The sequence below is a fragment of the Marmota marmota genome, unplaced genomic scaffold, assembly GCF_001458135.2.
Source record: "Marmota marmota marmota unplaced genomic scaffold, marMar, whole genome shotgun sequence".
NCBI classification, from domain to species: Eukaryota; Metazoa; Chordata; class Mammalia; order Rodentia; family Sciuridae; genus Marmota; species Marmota marmota.
Window position 1 is genome coordinate 3,908,692 of NW_026000261.1, and position 27,113 is coordinate 3,935,804.

The 27,113-nt window shown below is 37.5% G+C and overlaps 1 protein-coding gene across 4 annotated transcripts in view; it reads left to right on the top strand.

The window, feature by feature from the left end:
- Positions 1 to 397: 397 nt before the first annotated feature.
- The window catches only part of Dcx (doublecortin), a 124,738-nt gene continuing 98,022 nt past the window's right edge, over positions 398 to 27,113 (top strand). The window contains exons 1-3 of one of the 4 annotated variants that reach the window (XM_015497980.2): positions 398 to 542; positions 2,278 to 2,663; positions 10,695 to 11,035. In XM_015497980.2, the coding sequence (XP_015353466.1) occupies positions 2,300 to 2,663; positions 10,695 to 11,035 (705 nt within the window). In that variant the 5' untranslated portion in view covers positions 398 to 542; positions 2,278 to 2,299. Of the gene's footprint in view, positions 543 to 568; positions 722 to 2,277; positions 2,664 to 10,694; positions 11,036 to 27,113 lie in introns of those variants that run through there. The other 3 variants (XM_015497979.2, XM_048796835.1, XM_048796834.1) reach the window with 3 other exon arrangements.

The following is a 27,113-nucleotide window of genomic DNA, read 5'->3' on the forward strand; positions in this document are numbered from 1 at the left end:
TCACTGAGTTCATGTTTAAAAACAACCAGTTGTTGGATGTCTGAACTAAAATGCCTTAAAGAATTTGCAGATTCGATTGTTGTCTCTCAAGAGGGTAAAAGGAAGAGAGCTACAATTTCTATGAAGCCTGGTTTGGCTGTCAAGTCTGGCCTCCAGGCAGATTAGGCCAAGGTTTTGGCCAAGTGAAATTGCCAATTTTCTAAAAGAAAGGGCTAGCACATTGCTCATTAGAGCATTCTGAACTTGCCTGTGCAATCTTTTTGCTACCCTGCAATTTCCTGTTGGTTATAAATGAAACCTTTCTAGCTGTTAATGCAGGCTGTGAATTGAAAAAAAAAAGCATGTAATTAATCATAGGAGGTTGGTGGGGGGAGTGGGATTCACTAAGCCTGAATAACAGGGGAGAAGCTGGACAAGGCACTAGGACCTAGAAGGCATCTATCCACCCTGGCAGGAATTTCTTGCTTGGAGCTCAGACAACAAAGGCATAGAGAGATTGGTTTTCTTTCTCTCAGCATCTCCACCCAACCAGCAGAAAACCGGTGAGTGGGGCTTTCGAGTGATTTTCAGCAGAATGTAACAGATGTCAAAGGGGGAAAAGCACAAGGCAAAGTGCTCTCTCTGTCTCTCTCTGTTTCTCTCTCTCTCTCTTCTCCTTTTTTGCCTTATTCTATTGGATTTTTTGCCCTAAGCTTCTACCTGGGATTTTTCCTCTGGAAAAGTGAGTTTGATATTCCTTTGTTTTCACTATAATGTTAATATAAGATAATATCATCTCTGATCCTAAAGCAAAGCAAAGCATTATTGGCTCACCTGGGGAAATGCTTACTACTTGTCTAGAGGAGGTGGGGTCTTATTACTGTAGGTGGTCTGACAGAGACAATGCTGAGCTCAGCGTAGGTCACGGTGACATTGGAAAAAAAGGGGGACTGAGCCTGACAAGCCCACTAGGCACCAGTCCCCCTTTATATCCTGGTCCCTTGCAAATATTTCGATGTGGCAGTGTATAGCAGCTGAGCCCTGCTTGCTTTGTGAGTCCTTTTATCCCCATCTGTGAGATGCATGTTAATAGTTTGGTTCCTAGAATGTAACTACCTTTTCTAGTGTTTGGCGCTTTGGTTGTGTTTGGTTTCATGTTTTCATTGTTTTTTTTTAATATTTTATTTTGAGGTTTTGTTGTGGGGGGAGGGTTCAACAGAAAAGGAAAAATCAAAGCCTGACAGATAACCATTTTTAACCTTTGCAAATGCACCTGGGCAAATAGACAAGTTTGGGGTGAATTGTCTACTATGAAAGCAAAATGCCCCTTCAGTCAGGGTAGAAGCCCAGAACAATGAGAGGTGTGCTTGCTTCTAAAGTCCCATATGCTGTTCAGGGACTCGTTTGAGAATCTTTCAACAATTAAATTATTCCATTAAGAGATATTGCTGCATTGGTGGGGAGAGGTTGAAGCACCTGGGGTGAGGGAAAAGGATTTTGTGACCAAATGGTTACCAAGAGGAAAGCAGAGCTAAAAACTTGTTAAATAACTGATTTTTTTTTCTAATCCTTTTTTTTTCAGCATATTTCTTCTTATGAATGTTGATAGCTGCACCAGCTTGGTGGGGAGAGGGTTTGATGAATAGCACAAAGACACTGGCTATTCCCTGGAGGCTGTCCCTTTAAAAAAGAATTCTAGTTTATTCTGGGGGAGGGGATGCACACATTAGAGTAGGAAAAAGGATTTGGAATAAAATTAAAACACCCCCTTCATAGTCATTGTACTGAGGTGCAAAGACTGCTTCTTAAGCTGGAGATGCTAACCTTGGCTAGCTCCTTCTGTTGTCTTCAAGGGGAATTTTGTCAGGCTATGGATTCATTTACAACTGTTAGTCATGTGGGCATGTGTGAGGAAACAGATGCCAGTTTTAATGTATTTAGCCCGAAGTTACAATTTGATAGGAGCCACTGCTAGTAAGTTCCAGGATTTTAAGCTATTTCAAAATCCCTCCCTCTTGTTTGGAATAGCGCCAAAAAGTGCCTCCCTTTCTATCTCTTAGTCCCAACCCCCACACCCACCAGCACCCCCGCCCAGCCCCTCCTTCTTCTCTATTAAGATCAATATTCCTGCAGGTCAGGGGCAAGCAGCAGATGGGTCACAGCCTCCCTTCAACCAGTTCTTTTCACAAGCAGCAGATTGCATATCTGAATCTGGCTAATATTTGAATTCTTTTCTTTTTTCTCCTTACCCCTTTTTCTCTGCCTCTCCTTATCCCCACCCCTTTCTCCAACACTCAGGTCTCTGAGGTTTTTTCAAAATATGGAACTTGATTTTGGACACTTTGACGAACGAGATAAAACATCTAGGAACATGAGAGGCTCACGAATGAATGGGTTGCCCAGTCCAACTCACAGCGCCCACTGTAGCTTCTATAGAACCAGAACCTTGCAGGCATTGAGCAATGAGAAAAAAGCCAAGAAGGTACGTTTCTACCGCAATGGGGACCGCTACTTCAAAGGGATTGTGTATGCTGTGTCTTCTGACCGTTTTCGCAGCTTCGATGCTTTATTGGCGGACCTCACGAGATCTCTGTCTGACAACATCAATCTGCCTCAGGGAGTGCGTTATATATACACCATTGATGGATCCAGGAAAATTGGAAGTATGGAAGAACTAGAAGAAGGTAATTCAAGTAGTGGGTGGTCGTCCTTAGTGGGAAAGGGCATCCTTGGTTGTGATTACATTCCTGGATTTCATTGAAAGAAATTAGGCAATGTGTTTCTCCAAACATCAGGCTGACTGATGCTCAGACTTCTGATCCTATAGGCATCAACAGAGCCATTAGCTATCACTGTTCATGAGCTTCAGTTTCTGCTAGCGTTGAAATATGTAGATGGTGGTGATAATGTATGGTGCTTATCTGCCAGTCTATACAAAGGAAAATCTGAATTGTGGCGTTTAGTGAATCTTGTTCATAATTAACTCTGAGTGGCATTATTAAGGCAGACTATGATATCATCAGGGGAGTAACAAGGAAGGACACATGGTTGGGTTAATAGAGAAATTATTATGTCCAAATTTCCTTTGAACTACTGTAAAATTATTTGTGAATTGCAACTCACTGGAAATATACACCCTAAAAACAGGACTTCCTGGACATACAGAAGATTATACTTTTAGGTAAGTGGTCACTGCTCAGCTGTTGCTTCTAAAAAGCCCACTTCAGGGTGTGTCCCTGAGGCTGAGATCATTGGGAGAAATACCAAAGGAAGCTGTAGGTATGTCTGGTATTTTAATATAAAAAATTCCTATTAGAATGGGAACTGACTCACTGTACCTCAGTCCTTTTAAATCCTCTCTAGATGTGGGTATTGCAACTGAATTTTCTGACTAGATTGCTGAACATGCTGACAACCTGTGTATCCACCTGAAAATAGGGGGAACCCCAGCTCTTTACCAAAACTTACTCAGCCATAAAGTCTTCTTTGTGATCATTTAGAAAATAGATCTCAGGTTATGTTGTTAATATTACATTATTGGATGAATTATATTGATGATATTTCCCTACCCCTACTTTTAAATTGGTGGGTATGACATATATGATTAATTTGAGCTGATACAGTGCTTTAAAGGACAGCTTCAAGGAATGGTGATAATGAAAATATTCCTCCTCAAACCCCTCCCCCATTATCCAGTCCTCCCTCCTCCCTCCCTTCATTCCCTGAGAAAAGGTGAGTTTAGAGCAAACCGATCTCTAGGGAGACCAGATTATGAAATGGCCAACAAAGCAGGAGAAACCACACACTTAATGACTTGGTGTGGGAATACCCTGCCTCTGCTTCACTGCTTCTAGGTTTCTTGTGTTCCTAGACAAAGGAGCATGAGAGCTTCCCTTGTACAAGATTCCATTTCTCTTGAGTAGCTGCTATTTCCCAAGTAGTCAGGCAAAGTGATTTGGGCCAGTTACTTAGAGAAAGAGAAAGTGTCCATATGGTTGTGACATCTCAGTCTCAGGATTCAAGTCTGAGATCATTTACATAGCTGACCTTGAAAAGCAATTCCAAGGAGGTTTAGATCATTTGATCACATGCAGAATGGGCAGGCAGAGGTTAATCTTAGGCCTTTCCTGACCATCAAAGGGTTGGAGGTTCTAGTACATTTCTTAAAAGAAAGGTGAAGCAGGACAGACTCAAAGAGCTTGAAGCTAGGTTGAAGGAGCTGTCCAACAGAGTAATCAATAGGATGTGTCTTTGTTACTGTAAAATTCAAAATTCAGTCAAATTTGAGGGATTTCTCTGTAATAACTTTCATGAACAAAGCACCCTGAATCATTCAATTGGCTTCATTTCTACTAGCTATGATCTTCTAAAGACCATCATAGATGCTAAGGAAGAATTCTGAACCAAGTGATACTGTATTTGGAACAAGGATTGGAAATATTGTTTTACCTGATCTCAGAAAGGTGTTAGGCACAGATTTCCCCCCAAAATCCATTTTCCACATTTTTTTTTCTTTCTGGATGTGTGTGTGTGTGTGTGCGTGCGCGTGCATGTGCGCGTGCACACGCGTGTGCAATGTTTTGAGAGAGGTGATAAATAATCTCAGTTCAATATAGGTATGTATCAAATGTAATTTTGAAAGGACTGCAGCTTTCTCTTCACCTGAGTCCTCTTGAATCCTTGATAGATTGGATTCCTCTCATCTATCATCTCTGGGCCACTTTGGGTGCAGTGTTACTTCCTGGTTAATTCCCAGATAATGTAGACTATAAATAGGGCTCAGTTGAATTTATTCACAAGTCATCTATAAACATAAGTCACGATGGATGTCAGTGTTCCTCCAGTCCTGAGTACTGACCATTCTGTCAAGTAAATTCAGGGGTATCTCTGGGTTAATGTTGATAAATGTGATCAATTTTCCTACTGCTGTAGAGACAAATGGGCGAGGGTGCTAGGAGAGGAGAATAAAGAAAATGGCTCTTTTCCTCTTCTAATTTGTTCTATTCATCTAGGAAAATTGGATGCTTTCCCCTTTCACTTTATTTATCTTTGGAAGAGGTTAAATGAAAGTTAAAAAATCATGCACATTGTTTTCTGTTAGCTTCAAATTGAAAAAGTTTGGAAAGATTCCTGCATGAAGAATCAGGAGTACTGGGTTCTAGTCTTAGAGGCAGCAGGTTATAATGGGAATAGAAGTGTTTGGAATTAGATTTAGTTCAGATTTGGGGTCTTCAGATGCTAGTCTGTGTGAACTTGGGGAAAGCATTAGAAACACTGAGCTTCGGTTTTCCATCTGTAATATAGGAGTACCTGCTTTGAGAATTAAATAAAATAATGGATATGAAGTGCTTACAGAGTGTCTCTGTGCCAAGAAGGAACAGTAAGTACTTCATATCCATTATTTTTGAGTCTTTCTAGCTTGTAACTGGTTAGCTACCTGAGCATAGATTTGCCATTATCATCAATGTGATGAATGTTTTCTTTTTCAAAAGGGTTTTTTTCCTTAAAAAACCTTTCAAAGCATAATTTGCATATCAAAAAACATCATTTTAAGTTACAATTCAATGATTTTTAGAAAATTAACTAAGTGATGCAATTATCACTGTAATCTAATTTTAGACCCTTTTCATCTTTTGAAAAAGAAACCCTGTACCAATTAGCTGTCACTGCCTATCCTTCCAGCCTCTGCACACCTAGGCAATCATTTATCTAATTTCTGTTTCAATAGATTTACCCATTTTGGACATTTCTTGTAAGTTAAATCATACAATATGTGTTCTTCTGTGCTTCTTTCTCTTAGAATAATGTTCTCAAGCTTTGTCCATGTTGTACAATGTATCAGCACTTTGTTCCTTTTTATTGTGGAATGATGTTTCATTGTGTATCCAGATCACATTTTGCATATCTCTTGTGAGTAATATTCATAACTACAAAGGGAGACTTGTAACACCTGCCTTTTCATTAGGGTGATTGTGAGGATAAAATTAGATATGGTATGATAGAATAGTGACAAGGTACAACTATATAAAGTGTCATTATCATTAATGATGAGAGACTAATAATAATGAAAATAATAATAATAATGAGAATAATGATGCTAATGAGGGATCGTAATGGCCAGTGATCCCCAAACCTGGCTACCTTTCAAAATCTTTCAGAGCTTTAGAAAAATATAGATTCTTGGGCCACACCTCAGACTTATTGTATAAGAATCTCCAGGGATAGCACCCCAGAATTTGTTTTTACAGATCTTGATGGGTGATTCTTATGAGCACTTAGAATTGGGAAGTATTGGATTAGGTGATCTTGATAATCCTCTTCAGCAATAAACAATGTTAGGAATTCCTATGAATGCAGAAATCATTTTTTGTTGATGTTGTTTTTTGCTTTGTAGATCTTAAAGATGTTTTCAAGGGTCCACACTATTAAATAGTTAATCTAAAATGAAATGAAATAAAAAGTAACTGCTTAATAATCACTGTGACCTTGTGTTCCCCTTTGTCTAGTGTCTCTAGTACACTGTCCTCTGCCAGATGCTGAAAGTATCAAGGGAAGTAGGTAGCACAAAAGTTGGGTTTTTGATGTCAGCTTTTCCACAGGTCCTTGGGTATACCAAGGGTCTTAGCAAGGTCACATAGGATGTGGCCCTAGATAAATGTATCCCCAGTAGGTCAATGAATGAAATCCACTGATGGTATTGTTTTTTGTCTTGTCTTTCCTTATATAATCATTCTCCTTTGCTTTATATACTGTCTAATCTTTTTTCTAACTCCCTTGTATATGTACCAAATCAATTGTATGGGTATATTTATGACTAAATAGTTTTTATTAATGCAAATTTAGACAAGTTTGAGCATTATTATGCAGATGATGGGACAGACTATTTATAATTGGGACAGTCTTGGAAAATCTGAGCTGTATGGCAATGTTATGATCCAGTTCCTTTGCCATAGCTTGTTTGTTCCAATGAGATGAAATCACCTTTCACTAATTTATTCTCTACTAAAGCAAGCACATTGACAAAAAAATCTATGAATTTTAAGATACCTAGGAGTGATTCATTATTAATAGGCATGATAATATAAGAAAGCATAATGTAATATTTTAATATAAAATACAATAATGTATCATTTAATATTTTATTTCTTGAGTTAGGAATCCCAGGAGAGGAAAAAGTCCATGTAAAAGTGCTTTCACTTTGAGAAGAGATAAACATATTTAATGCTTTTGAAAATGAGGTCCTTCTAAAAGTGAAGGGATGTAGACGTTAGATCATTTTGAACCCACAGCTTGTTCCATTTCTGCCCTTTAGCTGTGCTTCCATGACTTCATTTCCTCAGTCCCTCATCCTAAAGCCAGCTGTCAACTCCTGCAAATTGTCACCTTGGTTGGCTCTGAAACCAGCTTTCTTTCCTTCCAGGTTCCCAGCAGGTGGGAAGCCTCTGGAAGCTATGGCAGGATGGGAACCCAGCTTTGTAAAGGTGCAACACACCTCACCCAGCTTCCATTGCCAGGCAGCTAAATGAGTAGGAGGCACCAAGCTCTGGCAGTAGACATTGCAAATACTTGCAAAATCAGAATAAGGAAGCCTTAGTATAGTAAAGCAGCACATTTGATATCTTTCCAGTAGTAGAAGTGAAGGGTCCTTGGTGGGAGCACCTACTTCTTTAACATTTAATTACTGTAAAAAGTTTTATTTTCTCAAATGTGCTTGGGATGGAAGAGAAGAAGAAAATCCCTTCTTATAGATCCTTAGACCTAGAAGGGATTCAGGTATCCCTGGTGAAATACTTTCAAGTTGTGAATGAAAAAGCTGAGACTGAGAGAGACAAGTGATTTGCCCGAGGTCATACAGTTCCTAAGTACCTGGTTTGGATTTGAATCCAAGTCTGTCTAATCCCCAAGTCACTACTCTTAACCCCTATAAATACTATATCCTCATTGGGAATCAGCAGTGGCTTTGCTCAGTCTTAGCTACAGATCTTCATTTGGCATTTGTGGCAATTGGGAACCCCCTCCCAAGTGGCAGGAAATCTTGCTTTTGAGGGTGGGATCCCAGCAGTGCTCAAGCTATATAATGATCACAGCTCACGGCTAAGAGTACTGACTTGCTGCTTTCTATTTTCTTTCCTTCAGTTCTCACTTTTCATTCCATTTTCCTTTCTCTTAACTTTTTCTTTCTCTTTTCCTTTTTCACACTTTCCTCCTTGTTCTCTCCTCTATTCCATCATTTGAGGGGCTTAATAGTAACAATAAAAATTTATGAAGTGCTTATTGTGTTCTAGTCTCTGGGCTCAGCACTTTCTATCCACTATTTGATTCAAACCCACAATTCTATAAGGTATTATTAGCATCCCCACATTGCAGACAAGTCACTGGAGTCAAGGAAGACTAGGTATCTGGCCCAAGGGCAATAACTATGAAGTGTTAGGGACCCAATTCTGACTGACATCATATCAGCTGTTCTTTTTCCATTACTCAGTATTCAGGCCAAAAGGAGAGAGTGGAGTGACTCAAATGTACCCTCGAAAGGTGCTCAACATAGATTTGGCTGAGTGCTGGGCCCTCTGGAAAGTTCTTAGGTGCCATATGATACTTTAGCTGTTTGCCATCGTGTTCATTTTCATCTAGGGGTAGTTAATCATACTCATAGTTCAGAGGCTTAAGAGGTTTAAGAGATGGGGGCAAAAATGTCCAGAGTCCTAATAGGGCTACACAGCTGACTCTACAGAAGAGACTGTGGATGAGGGAAATCATAAATATATAGACTTGCACATTTCCACACCACACAGTTGTCTGACAAAGTTTCAAAGTACATGACAAGTTGTGGAAAAAATCTGACTCAAAGGCAGTAGGACCTCTTGGAAGGTACCCATGAATCTGGTGAAGTGCTAAGGCAAGAGGCCATTTCTAGTGGGTGTGGGATGTTAGATATGAATATATGGGGTAATTGAAAGAGCCCCCTTTCCCTATTAATTCACAAAATAAAGACCCTAGACTCTAATCACTTGAATAGAATTGGACTAGCTAGAAAGAAAGCCAGAAAAATTAAGGTTTCTATTAGCCAGTGTCTTTGTTTCTCCCATCCTGGGTATTCATGTGTGTACTAAGTGGAAATTGGTGTCTCTGTTTTACCTACAAGTCATCCCTTGGTCTCCTATCAAGACAGAACACAAGCAGCCTCTCAGATTGAGGGAAGTTTAGAATACTTACCTTCCCCCTCCACACAAGCATAAGTGTCCTTGAAGTTACCCTAGAGATTCTGACTGAATCTTCTCTTAGCACCAACTGAGAAATTTATTAATTAATATGACTTAAAGGATTTTGTGTTATGGCAAAACAATCAATATTTGCAAAGGCAGTGAGTTATCAACCTGGCATGTCTAAATGTCTCTGTGTGGTTATCCTGCTGAGACCAAAGGAAGGAGAAGAGCCATCAGACTAAAATTGTGTTTAATGTTTTATTTGCACTGGCTAGGGTTTATTTATTTATTTATTTAGGGTCATTACTGATGATGTAAGCCTGATTAGATCAGACTGCTTCTGCAGCTCAGCCTCTGAATGAACTTCTGTATACCTTGAGGCTAATGTGTTTTACTGAAAATTCAACCTTTCTCAATATTTTCTCCCCCAGGCTGAGCCTACCTCTTTTCCTACTTTCTTCAATGTCTAGTCTCAGGTGTTTAATCCCCTCTTCTTGCCTCTGGCCCATTTCTTCCTCTGCATTAGTCATTTCCTCTAGCCCAAGGTAAATGTAAAATTTACACTAGATCTCTCCAATTCATAAATCAGACTATATGATATATTCTCACATCTGCCCTGCATTACTATGGTAATCAAGGGAAGTACTGGTTAAGATGACCCCAAATACAGAGATCTAATATGCAGTATCTAGGAGGATAAAAAGATGCAACATGGGTTGTAGAAGCTGGGAAGAGTACTTTCATGCAAGAGCTAGACTTAAAGAATGGTGTGTGTGTGTGTGTGTGTGTGTGTGCACGTGTGCACACATGTGTACAGTTTGTTATTTAGATTCTTTCTCTACCTAGATATGGGAGTGAGCAATAAAGGAAAGGACATACTTAAACACACATATAGACATTCAAAACACACACATACTCACACACATTTCAATATTCCACCACTTAAATATTCTGTACAAATGATGGACTGGCTTCTTACCAAGAGTGAACTATATGCCTCATATTCAAGGTTAATTGGTTCACTTTAACTTGGAATAAAAATGTAATAAGTTTGAACTTTCTCCTTGGTTTATAATATAATGAAGGGATGGGGCTAGGAGTTCAAAACCAGTATAGGAAAATTAGAAAATAAAGACATGGTAAAAAACTTCCAGTAATGCCCCAGAAGTTAATAAACATCCTAGAAACTAACATAAATGTCTAAATTCCAACAAAACCATATTAAGCTTGAGAACCCCACTAGTTAGATTAAATTTAGGAGTGTTCATTGTCCTTATAACACTTAACTTTACAGGGTTCTTCAACAAGGTATGCCATTATATTGAAACATGTTTTGTTGATTACTTTTGAATTTGAATGAGCCAAGTTAGCCCATTTAGGAATTCTACTTAAGGTTGGTTACTGTCACCTTTTCTCCAAAAGTCCTACTCCAATGTCAGTGTATATTAGTTTGGTTAGAGTCCATATATCTGCTATTGAACTTATCACTTAACTACTTATTTCTTCCCTTAGGGGAAAGCTATGTTTGTTCATCAGACAACTTCTTTAAGAAGGTAGAGTACACCAAGAACGTCAACCCCAACTGGTCTGTCAATGTGAAAACATCTGCCAACATGAAAGCTCCCCAGTCCCTGGCTAGTAGCAACAGTGCCCAGGCGAGAGAGAACAAAGACTTTGTCCGCCCCAAGCTTGTGACCATCATCCGCAGTGGGGTGAAGCCTCGGAAGGCTGTCCGTGTGCTTCTGAACAAGAAGACCGCCCACTCTTTTGAGCAAGTGCTCACTGATATCACCGAAGCCATAAAGCTAGAGACTGGGGTCGTCAAAAAACTCTATACTCTGGATGGAAAACAGGTAAGTACCTTTTCAAAGTAGTCTTCTCATTTTTCACAATACTTGGATAACTATCTTATAGACAAGCTATTGTTTCTGGTTGAGGGACTCTTTCTCCACATCTCATCCTTATATGATATTATATAATACCATTTGAATGAAAAGGTCTTTCCAGCAGAAAAAGCAATGGGCCAGGAATCTGAGGCTTTGAAATTCAATTTGCCTCAGATTTGCCAAGTATAATGGTTATTTAGCCTCAGCTTTCTTATCTGCTAAGGAAAAAATTTTCTTAGAAACTATATCCTATAAATTCTTATAAACATAAAGTAAGCAGTACACAATAAACCTTGATTATTCAATACATATGACTAAAGATGAGATCTTATCACTTTTTTTTCTTAAATACCCTCATATTGGTATTTTGTATCCAGTCTGATGAAAGGAGGTTAAAGTGACTCTCATATGTTATCAAAAGGAGTCAGATATAGAGGAAGCACTGAAGCCTCTAGTTCATTGTCTTTGCCTTATACACATTTTTTTCTTCTCTCCCTTTTTACATGTGACATGGTTGTCTTAATTTGGTTCTACTGATGGTTTGTGTGAGAAAAGGACTATTTCGGGATCCTAAAATTAGCTCAAGAAAGATGGTGCCATCTGTTCCCCTCCAAATCAGGTTCTTCATGTCATTGGTTATACTACTGAAGTGCCACCTATATTAATATCTAGGAAAGAATGCAGCCAGACGTCTCCATCAGACAGATGCACCATTCTCTTGAGCATAGGGATCTGTAAATATATGACAAAAAATGTTCCAAGAGAATTGGAACAGTGGCTGGTTCTATTGGCTCTAAGAGAATCCTGGTTCCCCATCAAAGAAGACAAATGTGGATTATTATCAGTCCATAATTCTATCTCTTAAAATACATTTTGTATTTGAACAACTATATAGATTCTAAAAAAGCATATTCACTATACATCAAAATGAATATGAGTGTTCAAATGCAATCATGCCTTCTCCTGATTCTGATTATAATGTGTGCTCCAAGATTTTAAATTTTAGGGAAAAATAACTCAAATAATGTATACTTAACAATATTGATAAATTAGTAGCTTCCATTTACTTCCTAGAGTTATGTGATCTGAGAAATACCTAGAGGCAAGTATCTCTTATTTGTGTTTGTTGTACCAACACAGTGGGTTTACCTATGATGTCAGGATAAATGCCAACTTTTAAGCGCCTGTCTAATAAGAGTATTTCTCTTTTGAGCACTGTGTATATAATTTTAAAAAGGAGCTGTTTAGGAACAGCCTTAATTACCAAAACCTCATCTGTGGGAAATAGGATCTAGGAATTTTAGAATCTTTGGATCTTAGAGTAGACAATAGAAGACATGATATTACTCTCCTACCTAAGATAGGGATATCCTCTTCAACCATTTCATAGAACATTCTAGTCCACTATTCAACAGTTGTGAGATTTAGAAATATTTTCTTTATTTTAGGCATAAGTCTACTTTCCTATACCTTCAGCCTTTTGATGTAATATAAGAAAAATACAAATCAAAGACATAAGATTAGGATTCAGAAGATTTTGTTTCTAGTCTTTATATTGCCACTTACTATATGATCTTGGACTAACCACTTAAGTGTCCTGAACTGCACAATCCTCCTTTGGTACAAATGGACCAATCATACCTTCCCTACTCATGTTCATAGGATTCTTGTAAGGATCAAATGAAATAACAGGGGTGAGAGCACTCTGTAAATCAAAACACACATACATTTATATACAATTCATCATTAAATGACATTTATGGCAAATTACATATATTTTAAAGTTATCTCTGCCCCACCTACTTTACTTCTATCATTATTATTAAAAGTTTCCAACATTTTGTGGAAATGTAGCATCTCTGAGCATTCTGTGATCACTCTTAATATAAAGAATAGCACCTTTATCTCCTAGGTAGGTGACTCCAATCTAATTTTCATCTTCAGCAGGCCATGCAGAGTGGCAAACCCTCTCAAATCCTTTAAGCATAAGTCCTCATTTCTTTGAGGAACACTACAAAACACCACCATGTGATATGGTGTGAATGTACAGAAACATAAGGGCTTGATGCTCATTGGAGCAGAAGAGTCTTTTCAGACATCTGCATGTCTCTCTATATAGTTCTTTCTCCTTAAAATGTCTCATTCTGCCCACTCTGACCCAACAAGGCCATCTTTTAAGGGCTTGTTCAAATGTTATTTTATCTTTGAAAATTTATGTCTCCACTAGATACAGTAAAATCAGTTCTAACCTTCCTTTTCCTTTCCTTCTCTTATCTTCTCTCTTATTTATATTCAGCTCCTGATATACTACAGATACTCTATATATGTTTGGTATTTGAATGAACTGACAGACACTCACATGGCTCAGGGAGATGTTCTGAGAAGCTCTCCTCATCCAATGTTCCAGACACTACCCTTAGGTCTATCAGAAGTGATAGGAGGTTTCCAAAGGAGTGCATATCCTACCTGGGCTCTGACATCTGGTATTTTATTTGGAGGTCACTGAGGGCAGATATTTATATATTTGTTCTTTTTTTAGATATACATGACAGCAGAGTGTATTATATACACATGGAGTACAACTTACTGTAATGAGGATTCCATTCTTGTGGTTGTACATGATGAGGAGTTTCAATGGTCATATATTCATATATGAACATAGGAAAGTTATGTCTGATTCATTATACTGTTTTTCCTATTCCTATCCTCTCTCCCTTTCCTTCATTCCCCTTTGTCTAATCCAATGAACTTCTATTCTTCCATCTCCCACCCTTTTTTATGTGTTAGCATCTGCATATCAGTGAGAACATTTGGCCTTTGTTTTTTTTTTGGGATGGCTTATTTCTCTTAGCATGATAGGCTAGAGTTCCATCTATTCACCAGTAAATGCCATAATTTTATTCTTATTTATATCTAAATAATATTCCATTGTGTATATATACCACAACTTCTTTATTCATTCATCTGTTGATGTGCAACTAGGTTTTTTCCATAGCTTAGCTATTGTGCATTCAGCTGCTATAAAGATTGAGGTGGCTGTATCACTGTAGTATGCCGATTTTAAGTCCTTTGGGTATATACTGAGATGTGGAATAACTGGATCAAATGGTGGTTTTATTCCAAGTTTTCTGAGGAATATCCATATTGCTTTTCAGAGTGGTTGCACGAGTTTGTAGTACCATCAGCAATGTATGAGTGTACCTTTTCCCCACATCCTCACCAACATTTATTGTTATTTGTATTCTTGATAATTGCCATTCTGACTGGAATGAGATGAAATCTCAGTGTAGTTGTAATTTTCATTTCTCTAATTGCTAGAGAAATTGCCACATTTTTTTCATATATTTGTTGACCATTCGTATTTCTTCTTCTGTGAATTTCCTGTTCAGTTCCTTTGCCAATTTATTAATTGGGTTATTTGTGGAGTTTTTTAGTGTTAAGTTTTTAAAGTTTTCTTTGTATATCCTGGAGATTAATGCTCTATTTGAGGTACAGCTGTCCAAGATTTTTCTCCTATTCTGTAGGCTCTCTATTCTCATTCTTGATTGTTTCTTTTGCTTTGAAGAAGCTTTTTAGTTTGATACCTTCCCGTTTATTGATTTTTAATTTTACTTGGCTTCAGGAGTCTTGTTGAGGAAGTTGGTTCATAAGCTGATATGATGTAGTGTTGGGCCTACATTTTTTTTCCCTAGTAGGTGCATGGTCTCTGGTCTAATGCCTAGGTCCTTGATCTACTTTGAGATTAAGGGCAGGCATTTAAATCAGTATTTCCCAAAGTATATTCTAAGGAGAACTGTCTCCATATCCTCACTCCTAGAAGTTCTTCAGGAAAAGTTTTGTAGTCAGATAACGTTATAAAATGCTATAAATGTTATGCCCATCTTAGAAATTCACAGTGCTCACTAGCACATTAAATATGTTCTGAGAACATAGACAGTGAGGAAACATTTAATTAGACCCAGGATTTCCCAATCTTTAGCCATAAACATTTTAAATAAAATTATAAGTATATATATATATATATATTAATAATGAAAGAGAACAAAGAAATGCTGTTTATAGAGAAGATGCTAAATAATTTAGAACTAACTACCCTTACTTTCAATGGTAAGACTGGTATGCATTGGGTAACCCACAAATCAAATATTGTTGCGTTGGTACAGCAGGGACATTAAATAACAAAATTTGGGAGTGCATGGACCAAACTACTAATTACAAAATAGCTGCTGACTATACTGAAAGTTGATGCCAAACTCAAAATTTTGGAGCCCATCCCATTTCCCAGTGCTAGTGATGACAGACAGCTCTAATATTACCACCTGTCAGTCACTTTGATTATTTGGTGGGTATTCTCACTACTGCAATATGATCTTCTGTAGAGGCCAAAGGCACATGTGCTGCAATGGTTTGAACATACTTGGATGAGATTCCAGTGACTGTGTTTGGCTACATGTGGCACTAAGTTGGAAAGGATAAAGTACAGTGAAGCCTATTTGTTATAAAATATTTTATTCATGAAATCAAGGCCATAACTTGATGTCAGTATATTTTCTAATTGAATCCCAGATCAACCAAACCAAGTGGTTTTGTCCCCTTCTTTTAAGTAATGATCAGCTAAAAGACTCCAGTTGATTTATTTGATTATACTGAGTTGTTGTTATTTCTGTTCTTGAGTATACCAGTTGGCTAATTGTTTTATATGGATGGACAAGAAACCATAGATATGGCTTTTTTTCTGTTAGCTTTTATTTTGCTCGGATGTGCTTTTGGAGTCTTCAACCTTTTAGGGCTTATGTTTTGCTGGAATAGAAGACTGGTTTCCTGACTTCTTGCAGAGGAAATATTTGTCAAAAGTTGTTAGAAAAGCGAATCGCTTGTACATAGAGGTCCAAACTGATTCGTGTCCTCAATAAAGAGTAGTTGGTAGGACCCTGTCTACTCCAAGAAGCCAAAATGAATTTCTAGGAGGGTCAATCAAGGAGGAAATGATGGAGGGTTGGATGATTATATGTATTACTATATTTTCAGATGAGGCTATTCTTTTGATTTTTTGACTTCAGAAGTAGTTGTGGTGTTTTGGCAAAATTATCCAAATATTAATTTCCCTATCAAATGACATATTAATCTTCATGCGTAAAGGTCATGGATGCATAAAAATTGAAAAACAAATTTCTGGTTCACTTGATAATAGTGGTTTAATTAGATACATAATCTAGCCTTAAAATCAATTCCAAAAGCAGAAAACATGATGCTTCTGTTAGAGGTACAGAGCTTTAATAATATATTTCCAGGTTTTTGGCATTATACATAGGAGTGCAGCTGGTCTTCACACTATCCATTTTCATGCTACACTGATTGGCATCTCCAGGGTTCAGTTTTGTCCACACACAGGATATGTGAAAGAAAAGATTCATTATTGCCTCAAGATATGTACCTAAGCATAGCTTTACTATTTATGTTAGCTTTGTTAGGCAAATTTTCAACTGGATGAATTTATTTCATGTTTCTGTTTGTATCTTTCTAGTAGCCACTACTTGGACCCGGGATTTTAAGTCTCAGAATAATAGGAAAGGTTTAGACTGATTTCCAAGAGATTATATATAGCCTTGGATCTCTAGAATAGGAAATTTGGGGGGAGTACTGGGTATTGAACCCAGGGGCATTCAACCACTGAGCCACATCCCCAGCCCCGCTTTTTTATATTTTATTTATCGCTAAGTTGCTTAGGAGCTCGCTAAGTTGCTGAGGCTGGCTTTGAACTCAAGATCCTCCTGCCTCAGCCTTAGAATAGGAATTTTAAGAAAACATTTGATGCACAATAGGAAAACAACAGCATGAAGGACATTTTAGCTGCTGCTAAATATTTTAGGAAAGACTTGAGACTTCCATCTTACCATACAGAATGATTTGGTACCATGAGCACAAAGGCAATTTCAGAACTACAGGAAGATGGGTGGGATTTAACCTTGGAAATGTTGAATGCATTTCCCAAGGTGGATGTATCTTTTGTCCATATAGCTAGTTTTTCTCTCCCTTATTATCTCTGCCTGCTATAGTTACATCAGGTCTTACATACATTTTTGGCATTTAGCTCTCCCAGAGCCAACCTCTCTCCTTCCAGTTTTGTGACCCTGTCAGTCAATGTTGGGCTTAATAGATAAGGTCATGTGGCCATAAATTATGCCCCAACAGGAAGGTCATTTATCATTGACCTTCACTTAAGAAAAATCAAGGCTGGGAACGTATGTATATTATGAAAACTTCCCCTCCCCAACCTGTCATAGATTCCTGGAGACAGGCTTTGGGAAGACTGGCTTGAGCATACAGTAGAAAAGAATAAAGGTGGAAAGCCAGGTGGGATCTGTGAAAGGAAAGAGTTCACAAACTACTTCCCCATATGTTGCAGTATTTTGCACTTTAAAAAGAGGGCTTATGGGCTGAGGTTGTTGCTCAGCGGCAGAGCGCTCACCTCACACGTGCGAGAACCCTGGGTTTGATCTTCAGCATCACATAAAAATAGTGAAATAAAGGTGCTGTGTCCAACTACAATAAAATATCAAATTTAAAAAAAAGAGGGCTTATGATGGAGGTGGTCAAACATTCTGCCCTTACAGAAAAAAAAGGGCCAATTTTACCCTGGCAATTTATTATTTCTTCAGTGATTCAACTTCTTGGAGTTTTGTTGTTGATGTGATGGTTCTGGTTCTGGGCAGTTATGAAGGTAGGACTTGGATATTTTAATCAAAAGCTGTGACTTAGTATTCCTATCTCCCATACTGACTAATTTGTCACTGTCTAAAATTCAGCAAGTGGAAAGATCCCTAGACAAATTCAGAGACTTGAGTTCTAATCTTCACACTGTTCTCTACTAGCTATGTGATGTGAGGCCAATCGCATCTCTTCTTTGGGTCTCAGTTTTTGAGTGGATCGTAGTATATGATCATAGCATATAATTCTAGGATAATAGAGTATTCATCTCAGAATGTTGTTTCTGTCTAAACATTTTTTCCACCAGGCTACTATTTTCAGTGCACTTCACTTTTTCTATGCTCCTTGGATTGCCAGCATGATGTTTTACTCACTTTGGTGGATATGTTGTTTTCTAGAATGGCCCTTAAATGGTATTTGCATAGTACTTATATTCAGATCTTGTTACCTCTAATGACTTGACCAAGACATATTTTTATACTTATGATTTTAATTTGTCCTTTTCTTTCCAATGTGGATGGTATGAGGGGTAGAAAGTGAAGATTCACAAACAAGCAAGACAAAAGGCAGACAGCTAGAATTGTGTTAAATATTCGACAGTACCATTATTAAGGCTTGTTCACTGCAGTAGTGCTATTTTCAGTGCTGGAGAAGGATGGTTGCTAGTGGGGGTGGCTAGCATTAGAGTTGACTGCATTCCTATTTCTTGAATAGCCTGAAGAGGCTCATAAAGTGGAGACTGATCTATTCAGGGATACAGAATGTTCCGTTTCCAACTGTTGAAGTGGCTGACCTCTTTTTACTTAAATTTTTATTTTAATATTTGTCATTATTTCCATTCCTGTGAAGTGGCACAAAGAGCATTGTCTGAAAGATGCATTTTTAAACAGTTTTATTGAGATATAATTCCTATGCTATACAACTCACCTATTTTAGTATGCAAACCAATGACTTTTAGTATATTTAAACAAATTCTGCATCCATCAACATAAAAATTTTCATAATATTTTCATTATCCCCAAAGAAACTCAAATTTAGGCATCATCTAGGCCCCAATTCCTTCCCCTATCCTATCCCTAGGTACTTGCTTAGCTACTTTCTGTCTCTATATATTTTCCTATTTAGGACATTTAATAAAAATAGAATCATGGGCTGGGGTTGTGGCTCAGCAGTAGAGCACTTACCTAGCATGTGGGAGGCCCTGGGTTCGATCCTCAGCCCCACCTAAAAATGAATAAATAAAATAAAGTTACTATGTCCAACTACAACTAAAAAAAATAATACTAAAAAATAGAATCATATGTGGTATTTTGTGCCTGGATTTCTTCATTTAGCATATTTTCAAGGTTTATCCATACTTTAAAAAGTATCAGTACTTCATTCATTGTTATACATGAATAACATTCTATTGTTTGAATATGTCAAATTTTGTTTAGTCATTCATCTGTTGATTGACATTTGAATTGCTTCCACCTTTTTTCTATTATGAATAATGCTGCTATGAATATTCATGTACAGATTTTTTTGTAGATATATATCCTTATTTATATTTGGGAAATAACTAGGAATTGTGTTACTGGGTTGTATGTTATCAGCGTACTTAAAATTTTAAAAACTGTCAAACTGTCTTCTAATGTGCTTTCATCATTTTTTCATCCCCACCAACAATGTATGAAAGTTCTCAGTTTCTCCACATCTTCCCCAAAACTTGTTATAGTTTTTCTTATTAGAGCTATCCTAGTCAGTGTGAAGGTAGTATCCCAATGTGGTTTTGATTTGCATTATCTGATGACTAATGGTTCAGACATAATTTTGTATGATTATTGGATACATGTATGTCTTCTTTGGGAAAATACCTATTCATATCCTTGGCCCACTTTTTAAATTTGTTTTAATTAGCTATACATGACAGTAGAATCCATTTTGACACATCATACATAAATGGAGCATACAACCATTCTTCTGGTTGTACATGTTGTAGAATTACACTGGTTGTGTAATTATATATGCACATAGGGTAATAAATTTTTAACTGATTCCACTCTCTACTTTTTATTTAAAAAATTTTTAGTCATATATATCACCAGGATACACCCTGACATAATCACAAAAGCATGAAACACAATCCATTCCAATTCAGTCCTTACCACTTCTTGCCTCCCTCTACTCCACCGAGCTCTCTTCAATATATATATTTTACTTCCTTACTTCCTTTTTATTTTTTAAATTAGTGTCCTAGTGGATACAAGGACAATGCTAGGACTCACCGTACACATCCATGCAGGCACATACAAAAGTTCAATAAGAGTCATTCCACTGTTCCCTTTTCCTGTCCTTTTTTTCCTCCTCAATCCTCTTCATCTACTCTACTGATCTTTCCTCTATTTTGATGAAATTCCCTCTCCTTTTTCCCCCTTCCTCTCTCTCTCTTCATTTTATCCTTCACCCCAATTTTTCATTAGCTTCTGCATATTAGAGAAAACATTTGACCTTTGACTTTTGGGGGGCTGGGTTATTTAACTTAACATGATGATCTCCAGTTCCATCTATTTACCAGCAAATGCCATAATATTATTATTCTTTATATATGTATATATACATTTGTGTATGTGTGCATATATATATAATATATATATATATAATATATATATCACATTTTCTTTATTCATTCATCTGTTGAAGGGCAAATAAGTTGTGGTTCTATAGCTTAGATATTGTGAATTGTGTTGCTATAAACATTGATGTGGTTGTGTCACTGCAGTATGCTGATTTTAAATCTTTGGGGTATACTGAGGAGTGGGATAGCTAGGTGATATGGTGGTTCCATTCCTATTTTTTGAGGAATCTTCAAAATGCTTTCCAGAGTAGTTTCACCAGTTTGCAGTCCCACCAATAATATGTGATTGTACCTTTTAACCCATATCTTTGCCAATATTTATTATAATTTGTATTCTTCATAATTGCCATTCTGCCTGGAGTGAGATGAAATCTCACTGTAATTTTGGTTTGCATTTCCCTAATTGCTAGAGATGATGGAATTTTTTTTACATATTTGTTGTCCATTGTATTTCTTTGAGAAGTATCTGTTCAGTTCCTTTGACCATTTATTGATTGGGTGTTTTTTGTTTTTTTTTTTGAGATAAGATTTCTGAGTTCTTTGTATATTCTGGATATTAACACCCTATCTTAAGAGCAAGTGGTGAAGATTTTTGCCCATTCTGTTGGCTCTCTCTTCACACTGTTTCCTTTGCTGTTCAGAAGCTTTTAAATTTGATGCTATCCCACTTGGTGATTTTTAAATTTTATTTCTTATGCTTTAGGAGTCTTGTTAAGATGGTTGGTTCCTGTCCCAACATGTTGGAGTATTGGACCTACATTTTCTTCTTGCAGTTTCAGGGTTTCTATTCTTATTCTTAGGTCTTTGATCCAATTTAAGTTGACTTGTGCAAGGTTAGAGATAAGGGTTAAATTTCATTCTATTACATATGGATTTCCAGTTTTCCTGGCACCATTTGTTAAAAGACTGTCTTTTCTCATGGTGGCACACACTGTAATCCTAATGACTTGGGAGGATAAAGCAGGAGGATCACAAATTTGAGGCCAGCTTCAGCAACTTAGTGAGACCCTAAGCAACTTAGTGAGCGCTTAATCTCAAAATAAAAAGTAAAAAGGACTGGAGATGTACTCATTGGTAAAGCGACCCTGGGTTCCACCCCAGTACCAAACAACAACAACAACAATAAAAAGCTTTCTAAACAGAAGGGAAGGTGTAGGGGGGCCAAAGAAGTTGTGTATAATTATCCCAGTGGTTCTAAACTAGGGAAATTTTGTTCCCCAGAGGATATTGTCAATGTCAGGAGATATTTTTGGTTGTTATTACTAGCAGAAGTGTTCTACTGACATCCAGTTGATATAGGCCAGGATGCTGCTAAACATCTTACAGTACATAGAAAGGCTCTTCACAACAAAGACTTATCTGGCCCAAAATGTCAAAAGTTCTATAGTTGAGAAAATCTGCATTATAGATAAAGCACAAGGAAGACATGGGAGAAGATGAAGCTGAGAGGGAGGACAATATCTGCCAATGACCTTAAGAACTATGTTAAGGAGCTTTGATGTTTTTCAATTGGAATAGAAGCCAATGAATGATTTTAAGCAGGGGAATAACAAGATCAATTTTGGGTAGGTTGTTTTGGATTTGAGAAAAGCAAAACTGGTAGGGAGTCTAGGTAGGAGGTTTCTGGTAGTATGGTACTATAGAAAGGAGAACAGAAGGAACTAAACCTAAGCAATGGTAGTGAAGATGTTAAAAAGCAGGAAACAGATTCTAATGTGAAGTAGAAACTGGAAAACTCAATGATTAATTGAATTGGAAGGTGTATTAATTTTCCATTGCTGTGTAACAAACTGTCACAAATACAACAGCTTAGAATGACACTCATTTATTATCTCACAGCTCTGTATGCCAGAATCAAAGCAGGCATGGCTGGGTTCTCTCTTGAGGTATCTCAAGGCTGAAGTCAAGGTATCAAGGTGTGAGGCAAACTAGCCTCTTCTCTGGAATCTTTAGGGATGAACCCATTTCAAGGGTCATTTAGCTTTGGGGTAGATTTTAATTCCTTGTGACCATATGCCTGAGGTTCCCATTTCCTTACTGATTGTCAGCTGGGAACTATTTTCAGCTTCTAGAGGATACCTACGAACTTTTTACATGGTTCCCTCTATTATAAAGCCAACAGGTACATCAGATCTTTGTTATACATAGTATCTCCCTAATTACTTTTCTGCCACCAGCCAGAGCAAACTCTCTGCTTTTACTGGGCTCTTATGATTGGTCCCAAATATACAATCTCCCCTTTGATTAATCCAGAGTCAACTGATTAGTAATCTTATATCTGAAAATACTCCTTTTGCCATGTAATACAACATAATCATGGAAATGACATTTTATCATATTCATAATTCAAGGAGAGGAAATCATATGAAGGCAAAGGTCTTTAGAGGTCATTCTTAGAATTCTGCCTACCACAGTTGAGGCAGTAGGAGGATTCAGGTAACTTTCAGGTTTACAGCTAAGGTATATGTGTGGATGATGGGACCATACATTGAGATAGGGAAATCAGGGCAAGAAGTGGCATGTAGATGTGTTTAGTTTGGTTTACCTTGCTTAATCTAAGTGAAGGCTCTAAAATGTAGTAGTATATGTTGGTCTGGAGTTCAGGAAATAGGTCTGAGTGGAGATAGAGATTTGGGACTAATCTGCAATCATGGTAGTTAAAGTCAAGCAAGGAGATAAGATCAACAAGGGTATATGTGAGAAGCTGCCACAGGGAAAGATAGTGGGGGATTTGCACTGAAGTAATGGGTGAAAGAAGGAGCCCATTGTTAGAGACAACGATGAAAAACTAGCTGAAGATGTGTCTGGAGTGGCTAAAAGAATGGTTTTGAGGCTGGAGTGGCAACTGTAATAAATGTAGCAGATGGAGTCTATTTCCAATAAAGATTTAGGATTGTAAATCAACTAAATCCAGGTGATTTGAATGGTCATTATTGCTGGGAAAAGGAAGAAAAATTCTCTGGTAGACTAGAGGGCAAGGCCTGGCTCAGCAAGACCTTCAGAAGTGACTTGGCAGAGGGAGCCATAATTGAATCAGGCTATGGTGATCTCAAAGTTTCTGTCAGCTCCTAATACTCCAGATCTATCAAAACTTGCCTATCTTGGGCTGGGGATGTGGCTCAAGCAGTAGCTCGCTTGCCTGGCATGCGTGCGGCCCGGGTTCGATCCTCAGCACCACATACAAACAAAGATGTTGTGTCTGCTGAAAACTAAAAAATAAATAAATATTAAAAAATTCTCTCTCTCTTAAAAAAAACTTGCCTATGTAGTGTCCTATTTTTTTAATCTTCTATCTTTTGTGTTATATGTGATTGGTTTCTAAAATGCCTTTTATGTATAACTTATGTATGTTAGACCTTAGTCTAATAGCACTCTTGTTCTATCTTATCACTTAAAGCCCTGTTCCTGGAAGAATCAGACTATTTCTGGGATCAGATTTTCTCAGAGGCTTGATCTCAGCTCACAGATTCAGTTGGTAAAGTTCAACAAATGAGTCCTCAAAGTAATATTAGTGTACCAATTTTGAGTGCATTCCCCAAATTGTGATTGTGTAACATCAATCTGATCAAATGTTCTTCAGTTAAATAAGTTGAATAATAATGCATAGTATATTTTCTTCTTAGAAAAAGTCTCCAATAACCTCTCTGTAAAGGAACCTGCTTGATTTTGTTTAGATCAATAATTCCTCAAACTTACTTGGACAATAAACCTTTAAAAAATCTATGACCATATGATAGAATGCACTTTGGGAATTATTGGCCTCTGCCTCAGGTATTTATTTGCAATTTAATTAGAGAATCTCAAAAAGGAAAAATCTTCAAGGCCCAACAGAATAATTAAACAGGCATCATTGCATTTTGACAGGGCTTATAAACTGGAACAAGAAGGCATTTGTTGATATCTTTGTACCACAAAGGTAATACCTATTCACCCATGGCTTGGGGAAGGCTTGAGGGCATCCATCTCTGATACAGACTCTACAATGAAAAGAAACTGAATAAAAGGAGAAATTTTATGGAAGACATTTCAAGAGTCCTTCAAAATTGTAAGAGATTTGAAAATCCTTTTGGTTATAATAATTAAAGCTTAGTTAACCCTAAACACAATGGTAAAGAGGCAGCAATATCAATCGCCATGTTTAGGACCTTCACATTAGATTTATTTCAATACAGACCAGTTCTCCTTCCAATATTAAATGCTGCAGAGTTTCACTGGAAGAATCAGACAGGTTTGTTAATTATACTTAACTTTCAGAAGTAGTGCTTACCATTTAAAATAGACTATACACTTTCTATTGCACCAGGTCCATGCTTCTTCAACTGGCAGCAATTTGGCAGACTCTAGAGGTCCAAATGGCTCTCCCAGTACAATATCATCCCTTAAAAGAGATTTTGGATTAGAAATCAGTACCTCCCAAAGTCTCTTTGTGTCTGCATACACACACTTGTGCTTCTATTTCTTTTAAGTATTGGCTGTCTCATCTGATGAAGTTGTATATAAATATTTATATGTCAGGACGTTTCTGGTCTTATTCACCAGAGGCATTAGAGCCTTGATATAAAGCTTCCCTCTGAAAGTATTTGCCTCCACAGTTTATTTAATATAGCAGTTGATAGGTGAACTTCCTCTTGCTGTTTGCAAAGAGGATAGAGCCTTGCCTTGCTTAGAGTTCCAAGTGTTTGACTTGCCACCTGCTGGGAATTGATGTTTGTATTTTCCCAGATTTCCTTGATTAAAAGAAGTATAGGTTCTCTAGTGGGCCATCCCTTGCCCTTTATATTTCAGATCTTCAGAAATAATTGATATACTTTAGAATGCATCATGACTTTTGTGGGCCATAGACACTTTTGCCTTTGTGAATCCCTTCCTCCATTATAAGATGCCACTGTGTTGGCATAAAGAGGACTATATATAATTGTCATACATTTAAAATTTTCTTTTTAAATATCTTTATTAGTTGTTAATGACATTTTTATTTTATTTATTTTATTTTATGTGGTGCTGAGAATCAAACCCAGTGCCTCACACATGCTAGCACTCTACCACTGAGCCACAATCCCAGCCCTTAAAAATTTTCTTCAACCTAAAAATTCACTTATGTTTCTGATTTCCTGGGCCCATAAAAGTATTGTGGGTCTTAGGCATTGTACTTAACGGATAACAAACTCTGGATATACTGGGATTTCTGATACCTGGATTGGTATTATGAGTTCATATGTATTAAGCAGTTAATTAAAACACTATGTCCAAAGGATCACTTCAAGAGAGTGATGATTTCTTGGAATTACCAACTAATAATTGATATATACCTAGAAGTTTCTTTCCCCTAACATATTTTACCCACTGTACAAAACATGATAAAATGTTGATGATAGTTGAATTTTTTCTGGCTTGAAGGACTCCAAATTGGGATAGAGACTTGCCTCCTCAGCATTTTCCATGAGCAGTTTCTGGAATTGATGAACAGCATCATTCATTTCCAGGCTGAAACTGCTTCTGTCATTTAGCTGGTAGCCCTGCAGAAGGCAGCTGTGAAACTGGAGTGGAAATTGATTAGCAAAGAGAGTTTACTGCATTTCATCCAGAGAAAAAAGGGTGGGGTTGGTTTAATCAATGCCTTTATTTAGTGATAATTAATATAAATACCTCTACTCAACCCCTACCATAATCTTCCTTAGCAATAGTCACCTACCCTTGCATGGGGTTCTGAATGTTACCACTGCTGTTAAATTGACTGTTTGAAGAGCTTTTTTGGCTAAAGTTTTACCATCTGGAAGCTGGTGGTTGTTGGGTTTAGGGACAAACTGATATAAAAGATGAGAATTTAGATGGGAAGCTCATATGGGACTTAAGACTTAAGCCGCCCTTGATTTTAGAATTTCCCCCAGCTGGGACTGGGGATAGAACTTGGACTCTAGGGACAACAGCTATTATTGTGCAGGCTAAAAAGTTCATACATGCAATCCCACTCTGCTTAACAGCCCCGGTTCTGGTTCAGTTCAATGAGTGGTATGGAGTTTGGCTACTCCACAGGGACCTTGTAGAGACCTTGAGGTCAGACAGCAATCACTCCCCCTCCCTTCTGGAAGAGTGAAAAATCTGTTTAAATCAATATGTTCCCACTCACCCCCAGTTGAATGGGGCTTTCAGGGATGACAGCATATGCTCTGTACTGCCCTTGCCCTTGTCAAATCTGAGCCTGAAACAGAACAGAATAGTGTGGGTAGCTAGGTTTGTATATGTAACACATGCATAAATGCAAAGGTACAGACCCTGGAAATCTTCAGACAAAAGACAGAGCTAGTGGGGATATAAAACAAGGGTAATCAGAGTGAAATATAATTAGAAAGAATTAAGGCTGATCAGAGTTTGCAGTCTCTAAGTACATGTCCCTTAGGAGAACTTGATTTTCCATGACTCACAATCAGAGGTCATCAAACTATAAGATTTAAAAAAGGAAGAAAAATATGTGACAGAGACCATATGGGACTGAAAAACCCAAAATATTTGTTTATTTTTTTTTTTTAATTTTTTTTATTGTGGGTTGTTCAAAACATTACAAATTTCTTGACATATCATATTCCACACTTTGATTCAAGTGGGTTATGAACTCCCACCCTCACCCCATACACAGATAGCAGAATCACATCAGTTTCACATCCATTGATTTACAAATTGCCATCCTAGTGTCTGTTGTGCTCCGCTGCCTTTCCCATCCTC